The sequence below is a fragment of the Juglans regia genome, chromosome 16 (assembly GCF_001411555.2).
Source record: "Juglans regia cultivar Chandler chromosome 16, Walnut 2.0, whole genome shotgun sequence".
In the NCBI taxonomy this organism is placed as follows: Eukaryota; Viridiplantae; Streptophyta; class Magnoliopsida; order Fagales; family Juglandaceae; genus Juglans; species Juglans regia.
Genome location: NC_049916.1, coordinates 18,813,026 through 18,829,732, shown reverse-complemented (window position 1 = coordinate 18,829,732; position 16,707 = coordinate 18,813,026). Strand labels below are relative to the sequence as shown.

The following is a 16,707-nucleotide window of genomic DNA, read 5'->3' as shown; positions in this document are numbered from 1 at the left end:
AATTATAATATTAAAAAATAATATGTTAACATTTTACTCAACTTTTAATTTTTATCTAAAATTATTTTATCGCATCTCACTATTCAAACGTGATCTATCCAAGATTCTAAACAAACATAAAAGCATGTTTGGATGTAAGAATGATTTTGAGGATGAAATAATAAATATTAAAATTGATTTAAAATAATAAAAACAAAAACTTGAAACCAAGCCCCGTGGTGGAGTAGGTCGCCATAGGCAGCGATAGGTGGTCCGATCTGGGCGGCCAGAAATATTGGGGCACGCACCATGGGGTGGTGTGCAATGTGTGCGTATGTGTTTTTTCTTTTTTTAATTATATAACTTTATTTTACAGATGAATTACATTCAAGTCTATTATAGCATTTATTCACACGAATTTTAAATTTATAAGTTTCACCTAAGTTTTTTATAAAAAAAAGTATGTTTTAATATAAAAAAATATGAAGAATTTACTTTTTCTTAGTGTAACTTACTTTCTTTTTTTTATAAAAAGTTTGTATAAAATTTGTGCATTTAGAACTTATCTCTAATATTACTCTATTTATATTTTATCAATAAAATATCAACTAAGCTTATTATATTCATAAAAAATTAAAACATTAATATTTTTTTTATATAAATTGATTACTCAATTTCTCACATCAATAAAATATTAAAAGTGTCAAATGTCAATAAAAAGCTTGTAAATAAACTTATTCTAATGGTAAAAGAGAGCATGATGACGTAATTAATAATGAAAAATTCTTTCTTTCAGTCAGTATTTATCATCTTACATCTCATACATTATAAAAAACATTCATATATTTTATAAAAAACATTTCACACTCTAAATTATACGTGTGGAGTGTGTGATGTGAATAATTACTGATTTATAGTAAAATTTATTAATAATCTCTATAAATCCGTCCTACTTTTGTTTAGAAAAAAAAAAATCAAAACCAAGAAAATGTTAACATTAATAGACAATTAGAAAATAAGTAATTTTTTTTTTTTACTTATTTAACATCACAATAAACTAATAAAAATGATTAAAATGAAGAAAATAATATTTTCTTAATAAAAGAGAATAATGATATATAAATGAGTTATTTGAGAGATTGGATTGGACCGTGCAGTGCAGTGCAGTGCGCTACTTCGTAAGCACGCATAAAAGAGCCCTAATTTCAATTTGCTAACGTAGCATTATATCAACCGCCTATACCCGGTAACCCATACATTAGGCAACCGGGAAACCAACGTCCAACGAAAAAAAAATTGAAAACCGAGAGACATCCACACCAAAAAAATATATATATATATATATACATAAATATATATATATATATATATACATAAATAAATTTATATATATAAATTCTGCTAAACTCTGTTTTTCTCTTTGCATTGTATCTTTTGTTCTCCGTTTGTCTTCCGTGAAAATTAAACAAGTAAAACTTGTTTCTAATCGTAGTGTTCCCCCTCTCCTTGTTCTGTTTCTCTTTCAGAACACGTATAATCTTCGTGGTGTTTCTCTTTCGGACGGAAGACTCTTTCTTCTTTTCGTATTTTCTGAAAGTTTCCTGGAAGACTTCGTTGTTTTGCATCTTAACGATCTCTCTGCCGCTCTGTAAATTTCGCATCGATAATTGTAACATTCTCCTTCACACGTAGCTTAGTCTTGAAGTAACGCGAATTGCTTGTATTTTTGTTCTGTCACGATTTGGCTCTTCGTAGGTGATCTGTTTAGGAGGTCCGGATTGAAATTCTTGCTTCTTTTTTTTATTTTTTTTTATTTCGATTTTTTTGCCGCTTAGATCTGCTTTCTGCTTCTTGCTTTGGTGTGGATGAGTGAGTTGGTTTTCCAGGATTTTTATTTCCATTGGAGTCCGCAGTATGATTCGCTGTTGAAGATATAGGAATCTCGTTTGCAGAGATGAAGAGGTCCAGAGAAGACGTTTACATGGCCTCTCAACTCAAGCGGCCTATGGCTTCTTCTCGAGGAGAACCGTGAGTGTTTTTATTTTTTCCTTTTTTCCTTTTCTCCTTTCTCTATTCTCCTTTCTATTTTTTTTTAAATTTGTTTAATTTTTGTGTACGTAATATTTTTTTTTTATAAATTAAGTCTTACTGTGTAGACGATGAGACTATGCTTCTTAGCAATTTGTGCGGTGAATTTTGTTGATTCGCTGAGAAAAATATCAGGTTTTTGTACGATAAATTCTTTCAGTCGTTCGATTCTGTTCAGTTGTTGATCGAGAACTGAAAAATAACGATCGTTCTTCCTATATGGATGTGCTCTTTTCTCATCTTTTAACGATGAGAATATTTATGTGTTTGATGATTAAGTTTTGATTCTACGATAAAATTGTTATTTGGGTATTGATCTACTGGAAGAGTTTGTGAACTCGTAATTGGTCCAAGTATTTACATCTTTATTTTGGGCAATGAAGGGATGGGCAGCCCCAGATGCTGGGAGGGGGAACTACGCAGAAACTAACAACAAATGATGCCCTAGCTTATCTCAAGGCGGTGAAGGACATATTTCAAGACAAAAGGGAAAAATACGATGACTTTCTTGAAGTCATGAAAGATTTCAAGGCTCAAAGGTTTGATTCTGATACACATTGTGCTCTATTCTAGCATTTGTTGTATACCTTTCTTGGTGTATGGAGATAATTTTTTGATAATTTTTTGGTGTATGGAGATAATTGTTCATTTTATCTTGTTGATCTTTATTATTTTTATGCATATTGTAGGATTGACACTACGGGTGTCATAGCAAGGGTAAAGGAGTTATTTAAAGGCTATCGAGACCTAATTTTGGGTTTCAATACATTCTTGCCGAAGGGATATGAGATCACTCTCCCAAATGAGGATGAACAACCTCAACCAAAGAAACCTGTTGAATTTGAAGAAGCAATCAGTTTTGTTAACAAGATAAAGGTAGACATTATCTACAGCTTATTCTGAGGTGATGCTTTTGGTTTCACTCGATGTAAAATAAACTATTCTTTGCCTGCAGACGCGATTTCAAGGTGATGATCGCGTTTATAAGTCATTTTTGGACGTTTTGAATATGTACAGAAAGGAAAGCAAGTCCATCAGTGAGGTCTACCAAGAGGTGTTTCTTCTTGACCCTTGATATGGTGACGCAACATTTATTTGTATCTTTAAAAAAAAAAGTTGGTTTCTGCTATTGATGATTATATTTTTTGACTTATTCAGGTTGCTGCACTTTTCCAAGATCACGAAGACCTGCTTGTCGAGTTCACTCATTTTCTGCCTGATACCTCAGCAACAGCCCCCACTCATTATGCCCAATCTGGTAGGAATTCAATGCTCCGGGACAGAAGCTCTGCCATGCCTATAATGCGACAAATGCATGTTGACAAGGTTTGTTTCATTTTCTTATGCTTATGTCACCCATCTTATTTCCTAATCATAGGGCTTACATTTGGCTTACAATTTTTTTTTTACCAGAAAGAAATGGCAATGGCCTTACATGGTGATCAAGACCTTAGTGTTGACCGGCCTGATCCAGACCATGATAGATCTTTAATGAGTGTGGAGAAAGAGCAACGGAGGCGTGGCGAAAAGGATAGGCGAGAAGACAGAGACAGGAGAGAACGGGAGAGGGATGATAGAGAATTTGAGCATGACGGCAGTAGGGACTTTAATATACAGCGATTTCCCCACAAGCGAAAAACTTCTCGTAGGGTTGAAGACACTGCTGAACAATTGCAGCAAGGTGGGGACGGTGATGAGAACTTTACAGTACATCCTATTTCATCCTCCTATGAAGATAAAGGTTCCATGAAAAGTGAGCATTTTAACTGTTTTTAATGCTACACTGGAGACTATTGTTGAACTCTGTGCCCCAATTACCAACATTATATACTTATAAAAAAAAATTACCCAACATTATATAGGAAAAACTCTTCGGCCCCTTTTGGATTTAGAAAGTGTTTCATCTCATCTCATCATTACAACTTTTCTAAATTCTTACATAAAATATAATAAACAATTCAACTTTTTCAAATCTCAAAACAATAATAATATTAAAAAATAATATTCTAATAATATTTTTTTCAATTTTCATCTTTCATCTAAAACCATCTCATCTCATAGTTGAATCCAAACGGGACCTTCATCTCTCAAGTAACTTCTCGACATAAAATCACTTATAAAAAAAAAAAAAAAAACTTCTCGGCATAAATCAAGTTTATGAGAAATTTTTTTTGAGTTCTTCAAAATTTTTTGAAGCATTTTCAGAAAGACGTCTCTCTTTATAGTAGCTATAGACGTTAACATAAAGTTCAATTGCTTAATTCATCACATTAATATCACTGTTCAATTGCTTAATCTTTTTCCCTTTTTTTCTGGACATATGTTTACTTAGTTGCATGTTAACCTCTATTTGTTTTCCCTACATTAAAACATGGATATTTTGTTCAGGTAAATATTTTTTTTTTGGTCTTAGCATTTTTCTCATGGTTTTAAGGATCCTAAGTTTGCATACATATATTTTTTTGTGAGCTCTCTACAGAAATTCACCTTTTTCTTAAAAGTTTTCATCAACTCTTATTCCAGTAATTTTATTGCCGATTGCCTTGTTTTTGCTTTACCTTGGTTCATGTTTTGACAGGTATGTGTGGTCGAGAGTTTGCCTTTTGCGAGAAAGTTAAAGAGAAGTTACGAAACCCTGATGACTACCAGGAATTTCTGAAGTGCCTTCATATTTATAGCAAGGAAATAATTACACGAGCAGAATTGCAATCTTTGGTATGATTTGCTATGATAGATGTGGTTAATATTACCAAACGAAGAAGTGTGAAAACTCTTAAATTATCGAATGACAAATGTTTGACTGGAGCTGTAACAACCCATTCCCATAGGTTAGGAGTGTTGCGTGCTTTCGTAACTATGCCCGGTTACCCAACTTGATAAACCTACCTAGTTTATCGAAAAATAAATTCCCAAAAAACGTAACATAAAAATATAGTCTCATAGCAAGAAACTTTAAAATAGCCTAGTTTGGGTAGTGAGGTATTTTCAGGTATTCTTAGAATACCTCACTACTATTCATTATTTTATTATTATTTTTTCATTACTTTTTCACTACTATTCACAGAATACTTGAGAATACCTCACTACCCAAATGCAACAAAAAAAAAAGACGCTTATTAACTAAGTTTGAAAATCCCTTGACACTATCTATGCCTAGCTGCCAGCTCATCAACACTATCTTCTTTCCCTGGACATTATAAAAACATAAAATAAACAAACAAAATGTGTTGAATACTCAATAAGTAGTACACCATACAATAAACATAGGGTCTTCTTGAAAAGCGTGCATACTCAATGCTTATACTAACATATACGTGTAGCATGTATTATGCATAACTTTTTTTTTTTTTTTGATAAGTTATTATGCATAACTTATTAAACTTGTCTTTCCCTTTCTTTAATGGCCAGCACACCTTAACCTCCGTGCGTAGAGTTGTGCGCTTGTTCCACTACTTGGGGCCACAAGGGGAACCTTTTAACTTATCATAACATACTTTCCACGCTTAGATTCATGGCTTGCACATCCACCAATAATTGCATTGGTACCATGCATCTATTGTGGCCATTCTTAAAGCTTCTTTCATAACTTATCTTTTATCTTTCTTATCATGATGCATGTAGAGCACATAAGGACATAGCTTATCATAATCATAAATGAAAACATATCATGATGCATGTAAAACATATAATATTGTATCATAACTGGGTATGTTAAAAGGAGCTTTCAATAAAGGGCCATACGTATATAATACTTAAAAAAACATTGTTTACCATGCATATAAGGGTATGATCATGCTATTTACCTATTTTCTTCTATCGATAACAAATGCGGCAATAATCATGCTGGAAAAGGGTTGGACTTGATAGGGTGAGGCTGGTTCTTTTTTTGCTCTCCTGAAATTGCAGAACAGGGTTGGACTTGATTGGTATTCGTGTAGAACATCACATGGAATTTTTATAAAAACTTTCCCTACTCACAACAGCCTTGGTTTTTTCTAGTTTCCAAGCGATACGGTCCTTTTAATGAGATCTGAAAAACCTAATAATAGGGCTTTACGAATTTAGCTCAGTTTGTTTTGAAAAAGGTTTCTAAGAATCATAATGGCTAGGAGTTTTAGGCCTCGTTTGTTTTCGCAGATGAGATGAGTTGAGATTAAAGTTAAAATTGAAGGCCCTTCTACTTTGTTTTGAAGTAGTTTCTGGATTGAAAGTGAATCTGGAAAAATCAGAGATGGTGCCTATTGCAGGAGTTTAGCGTATAAGACAGTTGACTAATATTTTGGGGTGTAAGATTGCTTCACTCCTAATGACAAATCTTGGTCTTCGGCCGCCTCAAGAGTGGTTTCTCTATGGGAAACAATGATTGAGAAAGTTGAACGTCGACTAGCAGGCTGGAAGAGAATGTACCTGTCAAAAGGGGGTAGGATTACCCTGATAAAGAGTACGCTATCAAACTTATCGACATATTTTCTATCTCTGTTCCCTATTCTAGCTAGCGTGGCACTTCGTATTGAGAAACTTCAACGGGATTTCCTGTGGGGTGGAATAGGGGAGAAGTTTAAATTTCACTTAGTCAGGTGGGAGAAGGTATGTTATCCTCTTTCTAATGGTGGTTTGGGTATCAGAAGTTTGAGGATTTTTAATAGGGCGCTACTTGGAAAATGGCTTTAGAGATACCATAAAGAACCAGAAGCTCTATGGAAGTTGGTGATTGAGAGTAAATATGGTGGCTTATGGGGTGGCTGGTGCACTAATGAAGTGAGAGGGCCACATTGAGTGGGTTTGTGGAAACATATTAGAAGAGGATGGGGGGTCTTCTCTCGCCACACATGATATTGTCTAGGAGATGGGACTAGGATCAAATTTTGGTTTGATACTTGGTGTGGTAATTGTGCTCTAAAGGTTCAATTTCCTATGCTCTTCAGGATTGCAAGCGACAAGGATGTTTCAATGGAGGAAGTCATGATGATAGTGGGGGAATAGATCCAATGGAACATTAATTTTAGCTGGGCAGCTCATGATTGGGAAATGGACAGCTTTGCAGCTTTTTTCAGCCTCTTGTATTCATTCGAACCGAGTAACCAGCATGCCGACTCTTTATGGTGGAATGCTACATGTAAAGGTACTTTCTCGGTTTGTTCATTTTATAAGTCCCTATCACAAGTGCCACCAACTCAATTCTTCTGGAAAAGGATTTGGAGACATAAGGCACCTCTCAAAGTAGCATTTTTTGTCTGGACCGCTTCCTTGGGCAAGATCCTCACAACGGATAATTTGAGGAGATGGAGGGTGATCATCGCTGATTGGTGTTGTATGTGTAAGAAAGATGGAGAATCAGTGGATCATCTTCTACTACATTGTGAGGTAGCTCGAGGGTTATGGAATGAGGTCTTTAGGAGGCTAGACTTGGATTGGGTTATGCCTGAGTCAGTGGTGGCAATGTTGGCTAGTTGGACAGACTTTAGAGGTAATTAACAGATCCAGGCCGTTTGGAAGATGCTCCCAATTTGAATCATGTGGTGTGTGTGGCAGGAGCTCAATGAATAGACGTTTGAGGATAAGGAGAGATCGATGGAGGAACTTAAAGCTTTTCTCTTTAGAACTCTTTGTACTTGGGTCATTGCCGTTAATTCCAATGGCCAAGATTTCCATAATTTCCTTGTATCTATGACTCCTACGTAGTTAGGACACACCTTGTACTGAACATGGCTTTTTGCCTATTCTTTTATTATTATACTTTTACTTATAAAAAAAAAAAAATTAAAGTTAAAAGTTGAATAAAATATTGTTAGAATATATTTATTTAATATAATTTTTGTTTTGGGATTTGAAAAAGTTGAATTGTTTATTTTATTTTGTGTGGGAATTTGAAAAAATTGTAAGATTAAATGAGATGAGATAAGATAAGTTGAGAGGAGTTGTGAAAACAAACGAGGCCTTAGGGTAAATATGTTTCTATTCTTTGGATCCATTTAGGAGTCATAGATGGGGCTGATTTCCAATATCACGAATATAACAGCCAAAAATCAAATGGCCTTTGGCTAGAAAATACTTGGGGTTATACATCCATATATATATATATATATTTTATTTTATAGGTAATCAAGAGTTTTATTCATAAGAAAAAAAGGCATAGCCTAAATACATAGGAAGTATACATGAGACGTACCTAACTAGGGTTTAAGAGGTTATCCATCCATATATGGGCCTAATGTGCCAAACCTACTCCACTTTTAATCTAGGTCCATAATTTCATATCCAATCCCATCTCCTCAATACTAGATCCTCAAATAATATACATACGGGTTAATAAGCCCAATAAAATAATCTTTCTTCCAGCCTTAACAAAATTGCTGTCATGGTCCAAACTATATAAAGCCTATAAAATTTGGGTCTGGATGTTACAAGAGCACTCCATATGCATGAAAGGATATGCATGCGAGGGCTCTATGCATAACCCTCATTGTAGTGGTTGGTGTCCATATAATTTGGCCGATCTTCAGTTTACAGATGCTAAGCATGAGACCCTATTCTTTTATCATGTCCAACAAAATGTACAGTGTTGGTTGAAAACGAGTTTGTCGCAGCCCAGATCCATCAGTTGGCGTGTGATAAAGTAGCCTTCTGGTTAAAATGCGTATGATTTTGGGTTGGTTTTATTACTGAACTTTATATTTGTAAGATTTTTGCATCACTCAAAATGATAACTTTATGGCCATAACTGTAGGATATTAGTTTGTTATACCTTTGGGTGGACTACCAGAGTTAGGTCGCAAGTTTTTCTTCTTGTACTCTTTTCCTGGCTTAATGAATAAAAGGATACTCTTATCAAAGAATATACAATACATTCTTGTATAAAAAAATATATGAAAGATTATAATATTTTGGTCTTTCTTCGATATATTAAGCACAATGTATAAGTTGAAATTGAAAAATCGTTAATGCTGCAGATGTTTCAAGCCCTGCTCATCAATTGAGGCCTCCTAACTCTAGTTTTTCAACTACTTTCCTCTCCTGCATTTCTGGCTGCCAGTGGTGTGTTTTTTTATTTTGATTTAGTTTGCTAGTCTGGTGTTGATGACAGCCCTGATTTATTCAGAAAAATTATGGATCAACTTGTTCATTTTCCTAATATTTTCAATAATTTTGAGAATAACAACCTAACTTAACCCCATTGCCAATAGTGATCTGGAGTTGAGATTCTAGCATTTGCCTCCTTTTTTAATAAGGCTCATGCATCAGATACTCTACATGTGTTTAACGCCTAGTTTTATTACCGATAAAAAAAAAAAACCTAACTTAACCCCCCGAATTAAGAGGCATTAACTAACTGAAGTATGACTTGTAATTTGTGTTTCTGCTCTTATGTCAGGTGGGTGATTTACTTGGAAGATACCCGGATCTTATGGATGGATTTAACGAATTTTTGGCACGTTGTGAGAAGAATGGTATAACTCTTCACCTAATGTCACTCCTTGATTCTGCATTGTTAAATTTGTATCTAACCAACTCCTGCATTACAGATGCACTCCTTGCTGGTGTCATTAATAAAAGTACGTAAAATGGTTTCTTTCCTTTTGTTATCCTCAGGCTAGATGCAGTTTTTTCTGGAAGTTGTTTTGGGCTGGCATTGCTTCTAGACAGAACCTATTTTAGATTAAAATAGATGCATTATGATCTTCTCAAACTGTGTCTGGTCTTTTAAATTTTAACTGAAGTTTTACTTCATTACAGAACCCTTCTGGAATGATGGACATTTACCCAGACCAGTAAAGATAGAGGATAGGGACAAAGATCGAGATCATGAAAAGGATGATGGGGTTAAAGATAGAGACCGTGAAAACCGAGAAAGGGATAGACTTGAAAATCGGGAAAGAGATAGACTTGACAAAAGTGGAAGTAAAGATGTCGGGGGTCATAAGATGTCTTTGTTTTCCAGCAAGGATAAGTATATGGCAAAACCTATTAATGAACTTGACTTATCCAATTGTGAACGCTGCACTCCCAGTTACCGTCTGCTGCCAAAGATTGTATGCAATGTTAACCTTTGGCTTCATGTTTTTAGAGACTTCAATGCTTATATTAACTTTTGTATTCATCCGTTTTGTGTCCTTCAACGATGCAGTATCCAATACCTTCAGTTAGCCATAGAACAGAGCTTGGTTCCGAAGTATTGAATGATCATTGGGTATCTGTCACATCAGGAAGTGAGGATTACTCTTTTAAACATATGCGCAAAAATCAGTACGAAGAAAGCTTGTTTCGATGTGAAGATGACAGGTTAGAGATTGCTTGAGGTTATAATATTTGTGTTTGCTGTTTTCTTTCCATTTCGATTTAATTTATAGTTGATATAAAGTAATTGGTCTTTTGTTTTCTTTTTTTTCCTGTATATTTATTCTCATTGGGCTTTGGCTTGTCTCTTGTTAGTTCTAGCTACCAACTTTGTCATATATGCTTGGGTTCTATTGCTGAAACTCAAAGGCTGTGATTGGATTCAAAACATTTTCAGAATTATTTTAGAAAATATTTTCACTTTCAATCCAAATAATTTTTAAACTCCAAAACAGATTTTCATTTCTAAAAAAGAACTAATAATTTGTGTTTGTTTCCGTGACTAAAAGAAAAAGACAACTAAAACAACTTTCACAAAACCCAAAAACAATAAAGAAATTTTCTACCCAAATATATTTAGTTGGTCCCAATACTTTGTAAATCCTATAAAAAAAATTACCTCAAAAAATTTCTCAATTGAAGCACGTTTTCTACTGTTATCACAACTTAGACCCAAAAAAACTCATTTTAAACTTCTTTCACAACAATTTCAGATGTTTTCAGGAAAATATTCTATCCTAACAACGCCTGAGCTTCAAGAATAACAATAGCATTACTGATATCATATAAAGATGTGAGTCTATGATCGTTTGATATGTTTTTTGAAAATCTAGGTGATCTTATGATTATGCTTCCAGGTTTGAACTGGATATGTTGTTAGAGTCTGTGAATGTAACAACCAAGCGCGTCGAAGAGCTATTGGAGAAGATCAACAACAATACATTGAAAACTGACAGCCCAGTTTGTATTGAGGAACACTTCACAGGTTATAGTTTGATTAATGGCTAACAAAATTCCTCTACATATATCATGATATGTAAGCTTATACGTTACATTTTTTCTGAAGAATATTTTGCTTTCTATTCTTGCAGCTCTGAATCTCAGGTGCATTGAACGCTTATATGGTGACCATGGGCTTGATGTGATGGATGTGTTGAGGAAGAATGCACCTCTTGCTTTGCCAGTTATACTAACACGCTTGAAGCAGAAACAAGAAGAGTGGGCGCGGTGTCGTTCTGATTTTAACAAAGTTTGGGCTGAAATTTATGCTAAGAACTATCACAAATCGCTTGATCATCGGAGCTTCTACTTCAAGCAACAGGACACAAAGAGCTTGAGCACGAAAGGTAGTTTTCACCTTGATATCTCAGTTTATTGATTTATATTAATCTCCATGACGCCACCAATACAGTATGTTTGATGTTCATGATATATTATAATTAAGCATATGGTAAAATAAATATAATTAGGAATGGGCGGGGCTTCAATTAATACCTTATTCCCTTCTGGATTACTGGGTTACTGTAGGATCTGATTTTGTCGCCATAGCTTTTCAGTTTTTTTGAAGGAAAATAAACGGTCTTAGATACTATAGAAATGATAAAAGGCTGTTGTACCGAGTTATGTAATTATGGCAAAAACAATAGACCAATCACCATGGGATGGCCTGATACAATATATATTCAGTTTTCATGGTTCACTTGTCATACATTTTTTACAGCCTTATTGGCGGAGATCAAAGAAATTAGTGAGAAAAAGCGCAAGGAAGATGATGTGCTACTTGCTATTGCTGCTGGAAATAGACGACCAATCATTCCAAATTTGGAATTTGAGTACCCTGATCCAGACATCCATGAAGATCTATATCAGCTAATTAAATATTCCTGTGGAGAAGTTTGTACAACCGAACAGTTGGATAAAGTTATGAAGATTTGGACAACATTTCTGGAACCCATGCTTGGTGTTCCTTCTCGACCTCAGGGTGCAGAGGATACCGAAGATGTTGTTAAGGCAAAGAGCCATGCTGTCAATAACGGTGCTGCAACTGTTGGGGAAACTGATCTCATTGCTGGTGGTGGCAGTGCCACTGCCATGAATCCTTTACATTCCAATCCTTCCAGAAATGGTGATGAAAGTATTCCACCAGAACAAGCAAGTTCTTGCAGGGCTTGGGCAGTAATTGGGGATAATGGAGTTAAAGAAGAAAGTCCTCTTGATGCTGCACATATTGTACGTAAGAGTGATACTTTCTGCAACCCTCCAAACGGTAAAGTACAGATCAATGCATCTATGGCTGATGAACAATCTGGAGTCAGCAAGAAACATAACTCCAATGAACGAATAGTCAATTCAAGCACATCACTTGCCACTGGAGTGGAGCAAAGTAATGGAAGAACTAACACAGAGAACGCATCAGGTTTGCAGAATGCTTCCAACTAATTATGCTTGTATTAATTGACAAAATAATCTTGTTGAACCTGTCACTGCTAGTTATTTTGATTCCTCGATATGTTTTGGTATGAATTCTGAGATACAGTTTTTTGTTACAAGGGCTTAGTGGTACTCCATCCAAACCTAGCAATGCTGCTGTTGAGGGCGGGGTCGATTTACCTCCATCAGAGGTATGGCAAATAGTTGTCTAGCAGTTCTCTCCAAACTTAACATCTTGAGTTTAGATATTTGTCCCTTGCTCTTTACATGAGTTCGTTTTGCCTGCAGACTCCTACTAACCTTAATTTGGACTCCTAATGTTGCCAATTAGATAAAAAAAAAAAAAATATGGTATGAAGTTGTATCTTTCATCAACTACGACAGATTATAATAAGTATTAGCTACAAAATATATCAGCATAGATTAAATCATGGTAGCCTTGCCATATCTGTACTGTCGCTCTCAGAAGGCCACATCTGTCTTGACTTAAAGGAAGAGCTGTAAGACAATAACTTCTCTATCCATGATTGGTCAGTTTGGCTATCAACGCTTATCAATAATCTGGATGATAATTGAGTATGGTGCTAGGTTTTGGATCTTAATGGTGATAAATATTGTGATTAATATGGACTGAGAAAATTTTTTTCGTATAAAAAAATTGATTCTAGGGTGATGACTCTACAAGACCAGTTATATCCACCAACGGGGTGGTGCCGGATGGCATCAAAGTTCAGAGATTCCATGAAGAATCTGTTGGACACTTCAGAGTAGAAAGAGAAGAGGGTGAATTATCTCCAAATGGAGATTTTGAGGAGGATAATTTTGCAGTTTATAGAGATTCTGGTTTGGAGGCCATGCAGAAAGCAAAGGATGGTGCTATGGGCAGACAATATCCAACCAGACACAGAGAAGAAGATATATGCTGTGCAGAGGCAGGAGGAGAAAATGAAGCCGATGCCGATGATGAAGGTGAGGAAAGTGCTCAGAGGTCTTCTGAGGACACTGAGAATGCTTCTGAAAATGGCGATGTATCAGGAAGTGAGTCTGCTGATGGTGAGTGTTCCCGTGAAGAGCACGAGGAAGATGGAGATCATGAGCATGATAATAAGGCTGAGAGTGAAGGTGAAGCCGAAGGGATGGCTGATGCACATGATGTTGAAGGAGATGGGACATCTTTACCATTTTCGGAGCGCTTTTTACTTACAGTGAAGCCTCTTGCAAAACATGTCCCATCAGCATTGCATGAGAAAGAGAAGGATTCTCGGGTTTTTTATGGAAATGACTCCTTATATGTGCTTTTCAGGCTTCACCAAGTAAGGCTCGTCATATGTTAATATGATCGTATTTTTTTAAAATAAATAATTCTTCAAAAATATATGATTGGTATCATAAACTATACTTGTACCTTTTGTCACTGTTTTGACAGACGTTGTATGAGAGAATACAATCAGCAAAGGTTAATTCATCATCTGCTGAAAGGAAATGGAGGGCTTCAAATGATTCAAGCCCTACAGATCTTTATGCCAGGTGGTTTAGCTCTAGTTTGTTTCTCAAATCAGCTCAAATGCCATTCCCTACTGATCAATACTCTTCTTTTTTGGGTGTTTCAGATTCATGAATGCACTTTACAATTTACTTGATGGTTCTTCTGACAATACAAAATTTGAGGATGATTGTCGAGCTATTATTGGAACTCGGTCATATGTTTTATTCACGCTAGACAAACTGATATATAAACTTGTTAAACAAGTAAGATCCTTAAACAATTTAGACTTGAACTATCGCCTTTTCTTTCTCTATTATTACCTCATCTGACATATAAGGGCCATTTTCATGCATTTGCTTCAGCTTCAAACAGTTTCCACTGATGAGATGGACAACAAACTTCTCCAACTATATGCATATGAAAAATCAAGAAAACCTGGAAGATTCATTGATATGGTTTATCATGAAAATGCTCGTGTTCTTCTCCATGACGAGAACATATATCGCATTGAATGTGTATGCCTTACAGTGGTTTTGTCTCCTTATTATTGTCCTCTCTGATTGTTTTAATTAAAGCATGGATTTTATATGTGCCCTAAAGTGTATGATTGTAAATTGTTTTCCAGTCGTCTACACCAACTTGTTTGTCTATCCAACTTATGGACTATGGTCATGATAAGCCCGAAGTGACTGCTGTTTCCATGGACCCAAATTTTTCAGCATATTTGCACACCGACTTCCTCACAGTTGTTCCTGAAAAGAAAGAGAAGCCTGGAATCTTCTTGAAGAGGTATGTAAGAAATAGGAGAAAATTCCCTGTATTTGCAGTCTAGTGGTCATGGCTGACAATGCCTGCTGGTGTTGACAGGAATGTTCACAAATATGCCAATGGTGATGAATTTTCTACTGCTTGCCAGGCAATGGAAGGAGTTCAAGTTGTCAATGGATTAGAGTGTAAGATAGCTTGCAATTCATCCAAGGTATGTCATGTAAAAATTTATATCTTGTTTCTGTTGTACTGATAATGATAAGGTTTTCAGTTCAGACATAGAGAAGCATATAAACGTGTATTAAATGCTGAAGACTTTTGGTGTATGATGTAGGTCTCATATGTTTTAGATACAGAAGACTTATTGTTCAGGGTGAAAAGGAAAAGAACGACATACGGCTCATGCCATGACCAGGCGGTGTCGTCAAGTAGACTAAAACGATTTCACAGACTGCTTTCTAGCTGATACTACACTTACTGTTACCCTGTGTAGATATGGTATGTACTAACCCTTTTGTAGGTAAATCTGGTTTGCCTGGGATGAACATATTCTGCTGCATAATAGCTTTTAAAACAGATAATTTCTATCCTTTCTGTTGATGCATCCATACTCCAAGACCAACATGTTATATTGGTAATTAGAGCCAAAATGACAGTGTTTTTAGGTATAGTCTTACCACATTTCACCGGGGGATGTTGACATTGGCTCTTTCTCTGGTGTATTGGAAATCCTCCTCTTAACAGATTGTAATACAATATTTGTTGGATTTGGAAAATAAATGTTTGCAGGTCACAGTTGATTTTGGATCAGAAAAGCTATTTTCTTCATTGATACTATTTTCATATTTTTAGTTTTTCTTGCAAATCTTCCATTTTTAGATTCAAATTCCTAAATATTTTATTAAAGTGAAATAAGTATTAGGGATGATAGGTAGGCTGCGGTGGATGGAATTGGTACTTTTGGTAGTCATAGGAGCATGCCACTTTACAGTATTCATTTGAGTGGTGGGAGTGGCACTGTGGGGGGAAAGGGGAAGGAGAGGCAGGCTGTGAATGACGCAAGTAAAACTTGTCTGGAGTAGGGATTTGAAGTTGGTAATATAGAGTCTTGGCTCTGAATGAGTGCGTAGAACCAGGATGTAAAAGCTAAATAAATGGGTTGAGGACAGATGGCCTTCTGAATTTTAATCACGATGGGTTTGACTTTGTTGCATCTGGTTTCAGTTTGAACTGGTACTTGTAGGGATGCATTGACTGGAGAAATTAGTTTTTCATGGGTGTGAATTACATGTGTTTTAATGTTTGTTTGGCTTTTACCTCTTGATCTAGTTTTCTGTTTGCTCAAATGGATGAAAATTTCTCTAGTTTTGATTATTTTCTCTTCTTTTTTTTTTTTTTTTTTTTTTTCAGTAGCTTTTTGCACGCAATAGTTACTCGGGTACCAGAGTCGGAAAGATTATATGGCGCCACGGAGGGAAAAGCTTTCGTGGAATCATCTTTCATTTGTTCTCACATTTCTGTCTCACCAACCAAATAAAAGAATTGAAGAGAAGGGGGAGGAATATGGCTTGACGGGTGTAGCATAATGTATGTATGTATGTATGTATGTGGCGTTTTTGGCCACATGTAAATAGAGGTAATTTGTGATGTAAACCTGAGATATATGTTCATTCCATTCATCGATATTCTTGTTGAATCTTTTTGACCCATAAGAGATTTTCCCTTTTATTTAATCGAATTTCAATAGTTGAATGTAAGGAAAATAATATTTGCAGTCCTAGGACTAGGGTGTGTAAGACTCAAGTCCCCCTGTTTACTTCTTTTAAAAAAAGTGAGTAAGT

At 35.5% G+C, this 16,707-nt stretch overlaps 1 protein-coding gene across 5 annotated transcripts; it reads left to right on the top strand.

The window, feature by feature from the left end:
• The first annotated feature begins 1,400 nt into the window (after positions 1–1,400).
• Positions 1,401–16,623, top strand: LOC108989807 (paired amphipathic helix protein Sin3-like 4). Of its 5 annotated transcripts, none has more exons than XM_035686288.1 (24): positions 1,401–1,648; positions 1,866–2,007; positions 2,451–2,606; positions 2,757–2,943; positions 3,023–3,121; positions 3,226–3,393; positions 3,481–3,820; positions 4,646–4,782; positions 9,440–9,515; positions 9,591–9,620; positions 9,802–10,097; positions 10,193–10,347; positions 11,040–11,167; positions 11,274–11,528; positions 11,903–12,598; positions 12,733–12,803; positions 13,281–13,925; positions 14,039–14,139; positions 14,223–14,361; positions 14,461–14,613; positions 14,724–14,887; positions 14,966–15,077; positions 15,201–15,364; positions 16,277–16,623. In XM_035686288.1, the coding sequence occupies exons 2-23, from the start codon at positions 1,934–1,936 to the stop codon at positions 15,330–15,332; spliced, it is 4,314 nt and encodes a 1,437-aa protein (XP_035542181.1). In that variant the 5' UTR covers positions 1,401–1,648; positions 1,866–1,933; the 3' UTR covers positions 15,333–15,364; positions 16,277–16,623. The 5 variants fall into 5 exon arrangements, with proteins under 5 accessions (XP_035542181.1, XP_018819101.1, XP_018819099.1 ...); XM_018963556.2 differs by having other exon boundaries at positions 1,401–1,750; positions 3,481–3,748; XM_018963554.2 differs by having other exon boundaries at positions 1,401–1,750; positions 16,280–16,623.
• Positions 16,624–16,707: the final 84 nt, after the last annotated feature.